Source organism: Triticum aestivum, chromosome 7A, assembly GCF_018294505.1.
Source record: "Triticum aestivum cultivar Chinese Spring chromosome 7A, IWGSC CS RefSeq v2.1, whole genome shotgun sequence".
Classification (NCBI taxonomy): Eukaryota; Viridiplantae; Streptophyta; class Magnoliopsida; order Poales; family Poaceae; genus Triticum; species Triticum aestivum.
The window spans coordinates 298,942,611-298,960,291 of record NC_057812.1 but is presented as its reverse complement, the minus strand read 5'-3'; the positions used below and the strand labels follow the sequence as shown (position 1 = coordinate 298,960,291).

The following is a 17,681-nucleotide window of genomic DNA, read 5'->3' as shown; positions in this document are numbered from 1 at the left end:
CACAACACAATTAACAACACATCACATAAGAATAACAACTATTAAACAATGCATAATACCTAGGAACATAAGTTTAAGACTGTAGGGCCATCCCCCTGCACAACCCCATGGTGCTTATCTGTGGGCAAAATATATAGTTCACAGCAAAATTTTAGACGACCGAACCAACTTCAGATGATAGACTAACTAACTAGAGGGCATGCTCGATGTCACCCTGGAAGCAGTGCTTCTGGAACCTGACCCTGCACATGATCGAGTTGCAGGCGTTGTAGATCTGTACCTTGAAGCCGAACCCGGAGAGTCGCACGACAAGGATGTCTTCGGGGCGATCCTTTGATGGTGACAGAAGTATTGCCAGCCCCTCCCGAGGACTAGCTACTCATGAAAGTTTTGGACCTGCACCGAGAACTCACACCACTTGTTAGTTGAGAGCCTCATGACATAAGGAGGCTTGAGGACTAGCCATACTTCATCACCACCCTGAAGGTCGATAGGATGACAAGCATGGTGATATCTTCCTCGTCCTTGATCTGCACGTAGAACCTTAGCGGCTCCCATGCCCCCTCCTCGTGGCTGATCCTAGGCATGCATTCAATGCCCATCGGCTGGCTCATGGCGGCGATCCTGCTCGGCACATTACGCTCTTTAGCTAGTGGTTCATCGGGATGATGTCCTCCGCATCTTGGGCGCTAGCGACAACCTGCACCCCTCTACCGGTGGTGTCCCACTCCGTCTTCACGACCTTTGCCGGGTAAGTGGACGAGAGTAATAAAGAGAGCATGATCATTTGCAACTGCCACTGAGCATTGGCAGTTGCAAATGATCATAGTACTACCCAAGTGCAACTACCAATTATCAGCGGCAGTTGCAAATGATCAGTGCTATGATCTGATCAGTACTACCCAAGTGCAACTGCCAATGATCAGTGGCAGTTGCAAATGATCAGTGTTGTGATCAGAACCCCCTAAATGGATTCAAATGTGTCCTACTACTATTTGTAGCATGCACATGCATTGTCCTACTATGATCATGCAAGCACGTAGTATGATCATGCACACACCCTAACTACCAATCTACAAGAACAACACCAACATCATCAATCCACCATTGTCAATGAACTAAGGGCAACATCAATCTACCGTTGTCAATGAACCAAGAACGGCACCAACAACATCAATCTACCATTTTCATTACACCAAATACCACCTACAACATCAATCTAGCATGAACATCCTAAGCAGTAGCAATCTAGCATCAACACCTTAAGCAGTAGCAATCTAAAATTATGATGTAGCAAGACCAACACTAACAACACCAGTCTTGCAGTTGCCATCTAGCATTATTGTTATTCAACCGCAATCGATTGGATTTAAATCGAATCGAATCAGATCGTCTAACCTAGTCAGCACTAAGCAAAAATCCTAATTACAATCATGAGCACGGCAAAACAAATCACTTACCGGAGCGGTTGGCGGCGAAGGGTAAGCCGACCACGGAGCAACCCCTGGCAGGAACAGGGGTCCGGCCAACAAGGATAACCCGACAAATCTAAGGGTCGCCGCCGCTACTCCCTGCTTCTGGTGACACATAGAGAAAACCCTTGAACGGGAGTAATAAAACTTCCGACCATGGCTGTCGTTGGTGCAACCGACGAGCTTAACCCAAGACGATAAGTGCAAAACTGGAGTCGAAGCACGCGGTGGGCCTGCAGCCTCATGCATAATCAGGAGGACGCCCAAATTGCCGCCATGAGATCAATGCCTCTAGATGCAAGGTCAGCCACCGTGTTGCCAACAAGGTTGGGGGTGGGGGCGGCGCGGCTGCGGGTCTGCCATCAAAGAGACCAAAGGAGCAGTGAGTGAGAGCGGAGAGACTTTGGTGTGAATGGGCATGAGATGTGACTCGAGAAGGGGGCTTATGAGCCACCCAGTCAAAGTTAGGTCATAGCAAGCCTGGCTCGTCAAAAGGGTCAATTCAGTCGTTCCCTACTGCTTTAAGTTCCAACACAAATACAGCCCAAGCAAACCAAACGTTCTGCACGAGCCGGATGAACCAGATTGACCAGGAACACGAGACCATTGATGACCAGCATGACATGAATACACGTCGCTTTGATCCACATCGATCGATGATCGCTTAATCCGAAGTCAACTAAGTAAATCTAATTTTACTAAGCATCTCTCCTAACGCCTTGCTTGCATTGTATTCCCTCCGTTCCGAATAACTTGTCGCAGGTATGGATGTATCTAGAGGGAGTATAAGGTCTGACTATTTGGCTTGGATTCTCAAGAAGCTGAACCACATCAACCGATCACTGAAAATCCAAAAGCACTTATAGGAAATATAAAAGCACTTATAAGAAATCCAAAAGTACTGACTATTAGGGGCAGTTCTTTTGAGCGGCTTAAAAAATAAGCTGCCTCTCCCCAGCTTAAAAAATAAGCTGGCTCTTAATTTTTTTAAGATTTCTAAATTAGTTTTTCTATAATTAGTTTAGAAGCCCCAATGAATATGAAATGTGGCTTATGAGAAAAGCTAGGGTGACAGCCCTTGGTCGTTTTTCCAAAATCCCACTTCTCCAGTTTTACAGATAACAAACTTCTATTTTCCTGAGATTTGCTAGGCTAACCAAATAAGTCACCAATTTAAACACACTTATAGGAAACATTTCAAGTAAAAACTACATTCAGATGACAATCAAGATCGCATATAGATCTCTGATAACAGGCACAACGCAGAATCATAACAGAAAATGCAGTTCCATTGCTCCCATGATTTCTGTTCAAGATAAGACTAGTACGATTAAATACTTGTTGATATTCGCTTAGGCAAACACAAAATTGGTATCAGTGAAACAGATCTAATCCAAAGACAAGCAGGGGTCGGCAGGAAAGCCCGGTATCTTATCAACTTCACTGGAGCGCACACACTTAGAACACCCGTACACGCTTCCCCATGGTGCTCTTCACGTACAGGCACCTCACCTGGGGAACACAAATCATATAAAATCAGACTGTACGATGCAATGTCATGCAAGTTAAACAACCAGGAACATAAGACACATAGTTGAAAGGAGAATCCAGAGGATGACTCACATTCTGCCAATTCTTCTTCAGGAGGGACACAAGGAAGTTGACACTCATTTGGATGTTTTGTTGGATCTGCTTCTCGTCCATCGACAAGTTGCCCACAGCAACACCCATGCAAAGAACCTTCTTTAGCTGGAACTTGACTGTAGCTTTTGTCTCGTTGACCTTGGCTTCAAGAGATTCCTGGTGACTAACCAGAGTGGGAAACTTGCCTGCAGAGGCATCAGCATGATTGGATTAGAAAAGATATAATAGCTGCTGTTGCATGGTATTAATAGCACTAACACTAGCAGACAGCTCTCAGAGAGAACATAGCAATATGCGCTCTAGAGCAACAACATAAAATATCTAGGCAACGAAAATAGTCTAATTGCTTTTTCTGCACAATGCCAAAGGCTCACAATGCAAATAGCAACAAATGAAACCAATCAGAAGATGCAATGAGGCATATACAACCAGATTAAGACTTAATGTAAACAGTAATAGCATCAAACGAGATGGATAACTTGCCTGCCTTGTTAAGACCAGGGCCAAGGAGACGAGGGATCTGCTTGATTATGGCCTCTGATGCCAAGAAAGCATGGTACTTCTTGGCTAGCTTCTTAACAAGCTTCTTGTTCTTGTTCATCTTCTTGAGACTTTCAACATCCATGTAGTCAAGTCCCATTTTCTCAGCCTGTACACAATCCAAGACAGATTATAATATGAGAACACATGCTAGTACGGTAGTAGGCAGACTAAAAAATGATTCAATTCAATTTTCATGCCATATTATCATATGAGAAAGTATGGTAGTTCTTAGGTTAAAGAAATGTCACTAACGTAATTGATACATTCAAGGCACAATCACTGTCAAAACATAAGCATTTCAAAAGATGCCATAGTTGAGTTAATACAAAACTTGCACACATATATCAAGGAGAATCGTTACCTGGTCGACATGCTGGGCATCACCAAGCATGCACACCCTCATCTTTGGGCGGGGGATATGGGGCAGCTTCACTGAGCCGCTGAAACGTTTGTCCTTTTGTGGGTCGTAGTTTTTGAGACCGATCTGAAGCTCCACAGTCTCAGTGAACTTGCGCTTCTTTTCTCTCGCCTCCCCAACAATCTGGGTGATGGCATCCTTAACAGCGTCACTTTGGAGCTTACTGCAATGGGCACAGAGTCAAAATCTTGATGTTGTAAGAACAAACCTGGCAATTGAGTCAGGCAGTTCTAGAATGATGTAGCTTGAAGGAAGCAGAAAACATGGGCAACATTAGAATATACCACAAGTTTTTGCAAGTTAATCTTGTGAAGAACTACATTTAATCAATCTCTTTCGCACAACATCTTAAGCAATTTCGACTTGTAGATGACTACAATAAATCAATCTCTCTCACACAATATCTTAACCACTTAAGAAACAATTGAATCACTACGCGCGCATAAGATCTGAAGTCAAACCATAGAGCTAGTGAATCACTAGCTCGCATCTTTAACGTACAACTCTCTCTGGAACAGATATTTAACTTGACTCCATGAATATCCAACAGCACACTGACATGCAAATGACATATATCCGAAGTAATTTACAGTGTTCGATAACAAAACTGCAGAGAGCAAGGGGCAATTTTATGGCGCTGGACACAGTCGTGAAAACAAACTAGATGAGATGTGAATCGACGGAAGGAGGCTAGGAAGTACCTCATGGCTGCCGCCGATCAGTTGACGCCCTGCAGGAGCGAAAACACGAGAACATTGAGATTAAGAGGGATCTAGCGGGAAACTGAACAAATCAAGCGCGGGGGATCGGAAAGGGAAAGTATACGAATTGAGGGCAAGAGGTAGGATGTGGTGTACGCCGGAGAACTTACGGATTTTGGCGAGGCGGCGGCGGCGGTCCAGAGAGAGGGAGTAACGAAGAGGACGCGGACGGGCACGGAGGCTCCTCTTATATGTTCGGCGCCGCGAAGCGATGGCAGGGCACGCGAAAACCCTAGCGCCTCGGATGGATTGCACGCGCTCTGGGCCGTTTCGGCTGTCTATACCTATGGGCCGGTCCGGAAACCGAGCTGGTATATGACAATTCTTTTCCGAATGGCCGAATCCTATTTGGCGCTTAAGGGCAACTTCAACGCGGATCATCAAATCACCTTTAAATGTCACTTTTGACCATTTGACGATATATTTGATGGTTCCCATAGGTACAATCTTAGGAAAGTCAAGCATAGGGAAGGTTTGAGGGAGTTTGAACACGTCGTGGACACGTCAACTTAGCTTTGGACCTCATCACACTCATTTTTCCTCTCCCTCCTTTCTCTCTTCTCTCTCCATTGGACAAGGAGCATACATTAGGTGAATATATAGCTGGATGTCGACGCCTGCTTGACTGTTCATGGAAATATTTGGTGATGCCCGTTTTGGCGAACCCTGTTGCAATTGCCCTCACACGCCAATTACAGGGCAGTAGGTGCAAGGAGCCCACTTCCTCCCTAGGTTGTCACTGGACTGTCGCCCATGTTATCTCCATCCAGTTTTCTAGGCTGTTTTTTTGTCTGGTTTTTTCTTTTTCGGGTTTGTGTTTTTTTCATTATTTTAAAGTTTATTTTTTCTCTTTCATCCATTTTATTTTGGAAAAATTCAAAATTTTCAAATCCATGAAATTTTTTAAGATCTTAACAAAAAAATAAACATTTTATCAAATTGGGAATTTTTTGAAATTAGCATATTGTTTTGAAATTCATGAATATTTTTTCTAGTTTGCAAATAATTTTAAAACTCATGTTTTTTTAATTTGTGAAATAGGTTTCTAGTTCAAGACCATTTTTTCAAAAAAAAATTATCTCATGTACTTTTTTATCTCTATAAATATGCGTTGGTGCATAGATGGGTTGGCCCAATTAGGCCATAGGTGATGTTTCCCTTCCGATCTTGGAAAGGTTTCATTCTGAATTATTTTTTCTGTGTTTGTTTATATTTCGGTTATTTATTTTATTTTTATTTTTCCTTTTTACTTGTTTTATTTATCCATTTCCATTTTATATTTCATAACTCTCGGGCATTTTATAAATTCATGGATGTATTCTAAATTTATAGATATTTCTAAAAGTCGGAATATATCTTCAAATTTCTGAAGTTTTTTTTAAATTGGAAATAGTTTAAAAATCCATGTATATATTTTTAATTTAAGAGCACTCACAATTTTTCTTAAATCTGCTAACGTTTTCAACTATTTCATCATTTTTAAATTCACATGTATCTTTTAGTCTTCCTAAAAAAAGGTATCTTTTAGTTCACAAACACTTTTTGATTTCAAAAAATTCTATTTATTTGAAATTTAAGAACATTATGTAAATTCATGAGTATATTTTTAAAATTCGTAAGACATTTTAAAAAATGAAACATTTTCGAAAATTCAATTGTATTTTGAATCCGTAAACATTTTTGGGGGTTCATGAACATTTTTAAAATTCCTAAACACCATTTCAAATTCTTTATCATTTCTGAGATTCAGGAACTAATGCGGAGCATCACAAGGCCATCCCCATGGACCCAACTACATCTCCTACGACACCTCTTGGACCCATGACACGAGCACGTGCAAGAGCTCTTGAAACCGAGGTGACATCTCTCCTCTCACATTTCCACTTTGATGCACATGAGACATGGCTACTATCTCATAGGGACACTTTGTGCATGCTCAGGTATCATGGAGAAGCTAAGAAGCAAGGAGAAGAGGAAGAGGAAGATGATGTGACGACGGAGAAGAAGAAGTAATGAAGAAGAAGCTACACGCTCCGGACGACCGGCCAGGACCGGACGTCTAACGACCCCCAGGCTCCGGACGGCCAACCCAGACCGGACGTCCGACACTTCCACACCCGAGCCAAAACGACGGACTTCCGACGCTTCACGGACGACCGACGCTCCTCGGACGTCCGACCGAAGACTACCCGAGACGAATCTACGAACGTCCGACAGGCACCGGACGTCCGGACCCTTGCGAGCCTCTGGACGGCCGGTGACTCCCGGACGTCCGACACATGTGCACTGTTTCGTGTTGGTCGCAGCCCATGTACCCCTTCGCCCCCTCTTTTGCACTAAGACTATATATACTGCACCTCGTCCAACTTTCTAGGGTTAGCTTTGGTTTAGCTCATTTTGAGAGATAGAGCTACGCTCATCCACATCGGATCTACTCCTCGTGAGAGACTGCGGCCTCTTCGGAGAAGATCCCTTTGGATTCAAGACCCCTCTAAGGGAAGATCCCCTCGTGGATTCAAGACCTCCTCACGGAGAAGACCAGCTATCTTGTATCGTCCCTAGTTGATCGTGTACCGTGTGATCTCCTATGTACTCGAAGATCTAGCACATGTGTGATTTTCTTGTGTTGGTTTAGTGATTCTCCCGTGTTTCCCTTTGTCCTCCCCTCGTTTTCCCCTCGTGTTCTTCATGTTCATCGCGGGATCCGCTCCTTTCGTGAAAGATCGACCCCTAGGGTTCCTACCCTACATCATCTTGGTATCAGAGCCACATTGATCACGATTTTGGAGCCTCCCCGTTTGTGTTTCTAGCCTTGTTTTGTTGTTTTTCGTCCTAATTTGAAAATTCCCCACAAAAATAGCCCCAATTTTTTTCGTGATTTGTCAGTGTGTTGAGATTTTGTTGGTTTGGATCCGTAGATTTTCTTTGTTTTGAGTGGATCTAGCTTTCCCCACCCTTTCCATCCACAAGTATGTCTAGAGGGGGGTGATTAGACTACACATGCAATTCAATGTCACACCGTTGGGCCTCCTTCTGTATAATGTTTGTAGGATCGAAGGTAGGTCTAGAGGGGGGGTGATTAGACTACTTGACCAAATAAAAATCTAGCATTTTCCCAATTTTAGTTCTTGGCAGATTTTAGCAACTTAGCACAAACAAGTAATCAACCTACACATGCAATTCTAAGAGTATAGCAGCGGAATGTAAAACAGTTGCATATGAGGGTAAAGGGAGGAGTTTGAGGGAGCAAACACAATATTGACACGAAAATTTTTGGCGTGGTTCTGATAGGTGGTGCTATCGTACATCCACGTTGATGGAGACTTCAACCCACGAGGGGTAACGGTTGCGTGAGTCCACGAAGGGCTCCACACACGAAGGGTCCACGAAGAAGCAACCTTGTCTATCCCACCATGGTCATCGCCCACGAAGGACTTGCCTCACTAGTGTAGATCTTCACTAAGTAGGCGATCTCCTTGCCCTTACAAACTCCTTGGTTCAACTCCACAATCTTGTCGGAGGCTCCCAAGTAACACCTGGCCAATCTAGGAGACACCTCTTTCCAAGAAGTAACAAACGGTGTGTTGATGATTAACTCCTTGCTCTTATGCTTCAAATGATAGTCTCCCCAACACTCAACTCTCTCTCTCATAGGATTGGATTTGGTAGAAAGAAGATTTGAGTGGAAAGCAACTTGGGAGGGCTAGAGATCAAGACTTATGTGGTTGGAATGGAATATCTTGACCTCAACACAAGTGTAGGTGGTTCTCTCTCAAAAAATATGTATTGGAAGTGTAGGCATGTTCTGATGGCTCTCTCCAAGAATGAAGAGTGGGTGGAGGGGTATTTATAGCCTCCACACAAAATCTAACCGTTACACACAAATCACCAAACTCGGTGGGACCGAATCATGAAACTCGGTCAGACCGATTTAGTTCAAAATGTGAACGTTAGGATTCTCGGTGGGACCGACATGTCAACTCGGTGGGACCGATATCGTTAGGGTTAGGGCATAACGTAATCTCGGTGAGACCGATTACACAAACTCGATGAGACCGATTTTGGTAATGGACTAGCAGAGAGTTGGTCAGGCAAACTCGGTGGGATCAATTCGCTCATCTCGGTTGGACCGAAGTGTTACGAAAGGGAAATAGAGAGTTTACATTGCAATCTCGGTGGGACCGATCGCTCATCTTGGCTTGACCGAAATGTTACAAAGGGAAACAGAGAGATTACAATCCCATCTCGGTGAGACCGAGATCCCTATCAGTGAGACCGAAAAGATTAGGGTTTCTAGCAGTGGCTATGTTAACTGGACTCGGTGGCGCTAGATAGAAAGAACCGGTGGGGCCGAGTTTGACTTTTGGTGTGGGACATATGTGGATATGAGAAAGTAGTGGAGGGTTTTGGAGCATATCACTAAGCATTTTGAGCAAGCACCTCATTAAGCAACACCTCATCCCTTCTTAATAGTATTGGCTTTTCCTATAGACTCAATGTGATCTTGGATCACTAAAATAGAAAATGTAGAGTCTTGTTCTTTGAGCTTCAGCCAATCTTTTATCCTTCGCATTTTGAATGGTCCACTTTCTAATCCATGTCATGCCAACCATTGAGCTTTCCTGAAATATTCATCTTGGAATAGCATTAGCTCAATGAGCTATATGTTGTTAGGAATTACCAAAACCACCCAGGGATAGTTGCACTTTCAATCTCCCCCTTTTTGGTAATTGATGACAGCATATAGATTAAAACTTCGATAAATGATAAATAAGATTTGAAAAACATCGTCGCTTTGAGAAGTATGTGATAAGCAAGAGCTCCCCCTAAATTTGTGCATTATTTAAAATCTGCTTTTGAATGCAAATGCACAATCGATTAGGATCATGAGTCACTCTTCCATGTCACATACATCTTGGTGGAGCGCTCAAAATGATAGAGATTAAAAGCATGCACTCATCACCAAGCAAGTGAATGATCATATAAGAGATATAAAAGATAGCGTCATTCACCAAACATTAAGGGTAGCATATGATCAAACACATGATCAACAAGTATCTCACAAGTAGCTCACACAAGCACACAATAAAGTTCCAACCAAAATATCAATAGACATAAAAACCAACACTCTCTCTCGAAGCCTATGATCTATACACTTTTCTCCCCCTTTGGCAACAAGTTACCAAAAAGTTCAAAAATGCATAGTGCTAAACGACTCTCAGGCTTGATCTTCGGGAGGTGGTGTAGAGAGAACTCCAAGGACGAAGGCTTCCGATGAAGTAGTTGGAGCTGATGGAGTGGGTGCTGGAGGTGGAACTAGAGCTGTGGCTGCTGGTGCTGACACTGAAGCTCGAGTATCTGTCACAGGCACTGCAGCAGACCTTGGACCTCGTGGCACTCGCTTGAAAGCATTAGTAGTAGACTTGCCCTTCCTCTCCTCTGCTTCCTCCTGAAGTTGCTCAACTGCAGTTTGGATCTTAGTTACCTTGACATCCAGATCATAGAACTTCTGCTCAACGATCCTCTTCAAAATCTCCTGGTTCTTTGTCAGGGTGGCCAAGCCCTTCTCAATCCTCAGGGTGGATTGGATCATATATCCAAGTTGATCTTGTTTGGATTTCAAGAACACTTGAGATGCCTCTTCAACAGTTGGCATCTTTGCAGCTTTTTCTGCCTTTGCTTTCTCTCTCTTCTCATGTGCTTGAGCTGAAGATGGTTCATTTTCATCCATCACCACAGTGTTGTCTTCAAATTCAGGATAGATGGGTAGGTGCTCCTTGTTGGGGAACGTAGCAGAATTTTAAAAAAATTCTACGCATCGCCAAGATCAACCTATGGAGTCATCTAGCAACGAGGGAAAGGGGAGTGCATCTACATACCCTTGTAGATCGCGAGCGGAAGCGTTCAAGAGAACGGGGTTGATGGAGTCGTACTCGTCGTGATCCAAATCACCGATGATCTAGCGCCGAACGGACGACACCTCCACGTTCAACACACATACGGTTGGGAAGACGTCTCCTCCTTCTTGATCCAGCAAGGGAAGGAGAGGTTGATGGAGATCCAGCAGCACGACAGCGTGGTGGTGGAAGCAGCGGTGATCTCAGCAGGGCTTCACCAAGCTCCAACAAGAGAGAGAGAGGTGTTACGAGGGGAGAGGGAGGGGCCAGGGACTTGGGTGCAGCTGCCCTCCCTCCCCCCCACTATATATAGGGACCCTAAGGGGGGCGCCGGCCCTAGGAGATGGGATCTCCAAGGGGGGGCGGCGGCCAAGGGGGACTTGTCCCCCAAGCCAAGTGGGGCACCCCCACCCCTAGGGTTTCCAACCCTAGGCGCAGGGGAGGCCCATGGGGGGCGCACCAGCCCACTAGGGGTTGGTTCCCCTCCCACTTCAGCCCATGGGGCCCTCCGGGATAGGTGGACCCACCCGGTGGACCCCCGGGACCCTTTCGGTGGTCCCGGTACAATACTGATTACCCCCGAAACTTTCCCGATGGCCGAAACTGGACTTCCTATATATAAATCTTCACCTCCGGACCATTCCGGAACTCCTCGTGACGTCCGGGATCTCATCCGGGACTCCGAACAACTTTCGGGTTATCGCATACTAATATCTCTACACCCCTGGCGTCACCGAACCTTAAGTGTGTAGACCCTACGGGTTCGGGAGACACGCAGACATGACCGAGACAACTCTCCGGTCAATAACCAACAGCGAGATCTGGATATCCATGTTGGCTCCCACATGTTCCACGATGATCTCATCGGATGAACCACGATGTCGAGGATTCAATCAATCCCGTATTCAATTCCCTTTGTCAATCGGTACGTTACTTGCCCGAGATTCGATCGTCGGTATCCCAATACCTCGTTCAATCTCGTTACCGGCAAGTCACTTTACTCGTACCGTAATGCATGATCCCGTGACCAAACACTTGGTCACACTGAGCTCATTATGATGATGCATTACCGAGTGGGCCCAGAGATACCTCTCCGTCATATGGAGTGACAAATCCCAGTCTCGATCCGTATCAACCCAACAGATACTTTCGGGGATACCTGTAGTATACCTTTATAGTCACCCAGTTACGTTGTGACGTTTGGTACACCCAAAGCACTCCTAGACATTCGGGAGTTACACGATCTCATGGTCTAAGGAAATGATACTTGACATTGGAAAAGCTCCAGCAAACGAACTACACGATCTTGTGCTATGCTTAGGATTGGGTCTTGTCCATCACATCATTCTCCTAATGATGTGATCCCGTTATCAATGACATCCAATGTCCATAGTCAGGAAACATGACTATCTATTGATCAGCGAGCTAGTTAACTAGAGGCTCACTAGGGACATGTTGTGGTCTATGTATTCATACATGTATTATGATTTCTGGATAACACAATTATAGCATGAATAATAGACAATTATCATGAACGAGGAAATATAATAATAATCATTTTATTATTGCCTCTAGGGCATATTTCCAACACTCCTTGTCCAAAAGATATGTGCCGGTGCCCATCTTTGAGTTAATGAGCTCCTGAATTTGTGGAGCATACCCACAACTCCTCTTCTGCTCAGCAGCAGACCTCTTGATTGTCTCAACAATCAGGCTCATGACTTTCAACTTTTGTGGGACATCAAATATGTGTAGCAAGTTTATAGCATGTCCTCTGATCATCTTGTGACCACCTGGCTTGGGTAGCAGTGTGTGCCTCAGAATCCAGTTTATGGTAGGCAGACCAGACAACATGTAATGGACAGATCCAAACTTGTGTGTATCCAATGCAGCATCTGGGATCTCCTTGTACATGTTGGCCATAGCGTTGTGGTCTTTCTTTTTCTCCGCATAAACATCCAAGTCATCCTTACTTTCTTTTGGGGCATTGATCAACTGAGCCCATTCATCAATAGACGACTGGTACCTGGTACTGTAAGTGCATCTAGTGCCACCCCTAGTTGGTTTTGGAGTATTGACGACAAACCTAGTTGAGGGACTAACGTGTTTGTGAGAATTGCAGGATAACATAGGTAGAAGTCCCTCATTGATTTGGTTTTCCTACCAGAGATGACCCATAAAAATGTATGAAGACATTGATGTCAAAGGTGGTTTATGAAGATATTCTCATTGAAGACTATGACAAGAGAAGACATCGCATGAAGCCTATGGAGCTCGAAGACTTAGATCTTTCGTAGTTCTTTTTCTTCTTTGTTGAGTCATAGGAACCACCGTACTGTTAAGTGGGGTCCAAGAGAACCAGTCAGAACGATTGAAGTGATGCTTAACCAAAACCTATGTCTTCGAGTGAAGACTATGAGAGCGAATCTTGTCCAGAGTCGGACAAGTCAGCTTTGCTTGTAGCCCAAGTAAAGTTGCCGTGTGAGTTTGAAATCTGACCGTTGGAACACGTGTCAGTTCCTTAGTGACCCAGGGTCACTTCGGACAAATCAGGTCGGGTTGCCAAGTGGCTATAAATAGCCCACCCCCTACAACCATAAACGGTTGGCTGCTCAGAGTTAGAGTACGGCTTTTGTCATTTGAGAGCAACCCACCTCGAAGCCTTTGAGAGAGAATTCCTTGCGAGGATAAAGCCCTAACCACCCAGAGCCAAAGAGTGTTAGGCATCACTTAAGTCTTCTTGTTTGTGTGATCTGAAGACTTATTACACTTGAGGACTGTGAATCCTCCAGCCGGTTAGGCGTCGCGTTCTGAGCATCCAAGAGACATTGTGGATCGCCGGTGAACGAAGTCTGTGAAGGTTTGGGAGTCTACCTTGAAGACTTACCAGAGTGATTGGGCAAGGTCTGTGTGACCTTAGCTCAAGGGGAATACGGTGAGGACTGGGTGTCCTGAGCTGCGTGTTCAGGACTGGGTGTCCGGGACTGTGTCCTCAGGTTTAAATACCTAGCCGCCCTAACTAGACGTACAGTTGTCACAGCAACTGGAACTGGTCCAACAAATCATTGTCTTCAACGAGTCACTGGTTTCGTCCTTCCCTTCCCTTTACTTACTGTTGTTCCATGTGAAGTCATTGTATGATTGCACTATCTTTTGTCTTTACTGAGTGACTGCGTGTTTTGTTTGGCTTCATAATATCTTCCTACCTGATCCTTACTACCTAGCTGCCATTAGTCATTGTGCTTTCACTTCATTGAATACTTGACTATGGTTTGCCTAGTGTAGTCTACCTTCCACTACATGGTCATAGGTTTGCCTAGTGTAGTCTACCTTTCTACAACCTTGAAGGTCTCATCACCGATATCGTGGTTCAAGGGACTGCCGTGAATGAGCCTGCAGATGACGCTGAATCAGATGAAGCGCCTGCAGCGCCGAAGCCAAAGAAACTGAAGCAGCCAAAAGCTTCAAAGCCTGCCTCTGCACCAAAAATCTCATAGGCGAAGCCACTGGCCACTGCACCTCCTAAAGACAGTGTGCAGTCTGAAGATTTGTCACGCATCTCCAAGCCCCAGAAGGTCAAGATGCCTCTGCCACACACAGGCCAAGAACTGACAGCTGCTGCCATTCTGCGCAACGATGCCATCGATCTGTCCAGTGATGAAGATCTTGCTGATGACGCTCTTGAGCAACTGATCAAGAGTAAAGAAGAAGCAGAAATCTTCAATGATCTGCCTCTCTTTGACGTGGCAATCATCCACAACTTCATTGATGAGTGGTTTGACACGCCCAACCTCAGCTTCAAAGATCTGCAACTTCCAATTGGCCTCAGTGTCGCCTTCCATGGCGCCATTGCTTCAGAGTTAGCTATCGCCCAGCGCATTGTTGAACTGAAGCAAAAGATTGACTATGAAAAAGCTCAGTTCAAGAAGCATATGGCCAAGCTCAGTGTGCAAGAGGTCAAGAACTTCAAGATCATGCTGCACGAGCTTAAAGAAGCCTTTCTCAAGAAGCGTGAAGAAGCTCAAGGTTCTTGTGAGTGCATGAAGAGCCTGGCTGACAAGTGTGTGCAAGGCTACAACGAGGCTGAGAAGCGCAAGGCCCTTGGGCGTCCGGGCATTGATCCCAGGATGGCTGCTAAGCAGAAGAAGAAGTCCACTATGGCCGAACCCAACGCACCAAGGCAGGAAGAAGATCCCATTGTCTTCCCAACTAGCATGACTGGCTCGAAGCCAAAGGCAAGGTCAACCGCTTCAGAACTAAAGAAGACGAGGACTTCTGAGGCTGAAGCCAGAAAAGAGAAAACATCCTGAAGCTTCTGCTACTGCCCCCTCCAAGAAGAAGCGGAAGACCAAGAAGGAACGGGCTGCTCCCACAGAGCCCTTGATTGTTGAACCCATCTCCATGGTTCGCCCTGACGCTGAACCTCAGGAGCACCAATTGACTGTCCATGAGCCTGCTTTCACAAAGGCTCATGAAGCTGAAGACTTTCCAGCAGCTGATCCCATCGCTGCTGAAGACATTGGTCACCATGACCATGTTGAAGATGATGCAGTTCTTCCTTAGCTCGAGCACCAACAGGTATCATCGCCTGTGCTAACGCACAACGAGCTCATCAGCATTGGTCGTCCTCTGACGCCAATTGCTCAGGATGCATCATGGGCTGATCACCCACAAGCACAAGAAGAAGAAGACTTTGAGGCCCAGCCAACTCCAACTCCACAGGCATCGCCAGCGTTACGCAGGCTTCGCAAAGGACCAAGGCCTCCAGTCTCTGAGTCTGAAGCTAAAGCTGCTGAAGACATTCCGGCTGCATCAGCCGATGAAGAAGAAACCCCAAGCGCTGCTACACCCTCGTCTCACCAAGAAGTTGTTCTCGAGGAGAACGTGACTGTGACCGACCCTCCAGCTCGTCAAGTGGAGGTTGAGAATCTTGAGGCTGCCACCACCAACACCAATGAAGCCACTGACGCTGTCATGGCTGAAGCTAATGTGGAGCCTTCACCAACCCAAGCACCAGAAGTCAGCGAAGCCACTGATGCTACTGCTTCTGTTCCTGCACCTGCTGCTGGTCCTCAGTTTGACTATCATGTTGAGCACAGGCCTCAAGTACAGAAGCCAATCCTAAGATTGCCCAGGTTTCCAGGTCCTGCATCAGCACCTGGATCCTTCAATGTCAATGGCTTCAAAGCAGACAACACCTTCTTCAATAGCTCCAGGAACCCCTACTCAAGGGAAAGAATATCATCTGATCGGTTCTGGAGCTATCCGCAGCGAAGCTATTACTCCTGCATTCTATACAATCAAGGTCGCATCTTCCCACATAAGCATCTTGACATCGAAGCAATAGTTGATCTGCCCTGTCTGAAAGAAGCTCTGGATTGCTTCAAAGAGGTTGGATTGCTGCCATTTGTCACCGACCAAGAGCACTGGAATGAAGAGTTGCTGCTCCAATTCTATGCCACACTTCACATCCGTGGGTACAACAGAGATCCGAAGACTTGGGTCCCGGAGTGGATGACAGGAAATGTTCATCACGAAGCCAAAGCCTTTGATATCATTGAGCTCACTGGTCTGCCCACTCCTGGCGATCTCTACGAACCTGGCTGTCAGCTTCACGATGAAGCTATGGAGAGCATCTTTCAGAAGTTTGAACCAAACATGAGTCAGATGCTCAGTATGATGAAGCCATTGCCCCAAGATGCTGCATATCCCAAGGAGTTCTTTGTTGAAGACCTTGAGTATCTGCCAAGGACTATTTATCACATCATAAGGCGAACTCTCCGGCCCATCAAAGGACATTCTCCACATGCCAAGCTGGAAGGTGCAATGAAGACTTTGGTCTTCTATATTCTTCATGGCAAATGCTTCAATGCACAGGACTTCTTCATCCGCCAACTTGCTGCATGAGGCTCTGATCTTTTTGGCTTGAAGTTCTACGCTCCATGGATAATGCGGTTGATTAAACTCCACTCCGCTATCTCATATCAGCCATCTGCTCGCAATCATCGGATCTTTCTGCCTGATGTGGATATGTCTGTTGAAGCCATTTATCCTGAGCCTGCCAAGGAACCTCTAAGTCTTCAGAATGCGGAGCATCAAAGTTCTTCTCAGACAATTAAAGGAGTTGAAGCAGTCACTCATGTGTATCCTTTGGCTGGCACTACACGCGCACCACATCCTGCTCTTACTGAAGCCACCGATAGCACAATTGCCCAACGACCCAAGAAGCGCACTCGTGTTCTCAATGACCGAGAGCTTCTGGTGGCTCTTCATCAGAAACAGGATAGGCATCATGACTGGCTGAAGCACCAAATGCAAAGCCTCTTGGTGGATGTTAATCGCATTCGCAATCTTGCCACCAAGAATGCCTTTGTTGCACATGAAACCTCTCGACGCACATGGAAAGGGCTGACGCTTATGTGCTCTGAAGATGATCTTTAAGAGGATGGCTTCTCTGGACGCTTCAAGTTTGACTCCACACCTCCTCGAAGGGCAGTGCTGCGACGAACTCCATCTCTTGAAGACTCTGAGTTCTCTTCCTTTGCTGCAACTGTGAATGCCAGAGTGATCGAGGATGAAGACGATGCTACTTCACCGCCACCTCCTTCAGCACGCTTTGACACTGCTCCAAGTTCTTCTGCACCGCCGAACACCACCGACGACCCTGCTGCTTCACCTACTCTTCATGGGAATGAGTAGATGCTCTATGTCTTCAAACCTTTTTGGTCCTTACTGACAAAAGGGGGAGAAGCATATGAGTTTGATAGTCTTCAAGCGGGTCCATATGGGCGGTTGTTTTATATTTTGCTTCGTGTTTACAACTCTTGTTTTGATACATTTGGTTCTTTGAGTTGTAACACTTAAACTCGATGGTCGTCTGCTACTTATTTGCCACTTTGTGATGCGATGATAAATTCCGCATGTGCAACGATAAATTCCGCACTTA

The 17,681-nt window shown here is 45.5% G+C and overlaps 1 protein-coding gene across 1 annotated transcript; it reads right to left on the bottom strand.

The window, feature by feature from the left end:
- Positions 1 to 2,743: 2,743 nt before the first annotated feature.
- LOC606334 (60S ribosomal protein L10a) lies at positions 2,744 to 5,105 on the bottom strand. Its single transcript, XM_044572307.1, has 6 exons — positions 4,949 to 5,105; positions 4,779 to 4,807; positions 4,021 to 4,240; positions 3,600 to 3,765; positions 3,096 to 3,301; positions 2,744 to 2,984 (listed from the first exon to the last, which is right to left on the bottom strand). The coding sequence occupies exons 2-6, from the start codon at positions 4,781 to 4,783 to the stop codon at positions 2,931 to 2,933; spliced, it is 651 nt and encodes a 216-aa protein (XP_044428242.1). The 5' UTR covers positions 4,784 to 4,807; positions 4,949 to 5,105; the 3' UTR covers positions 2,744 to 2,930.
- Positions 5,106 to 17,681: the final 12,576 nt, after the last annotated feature.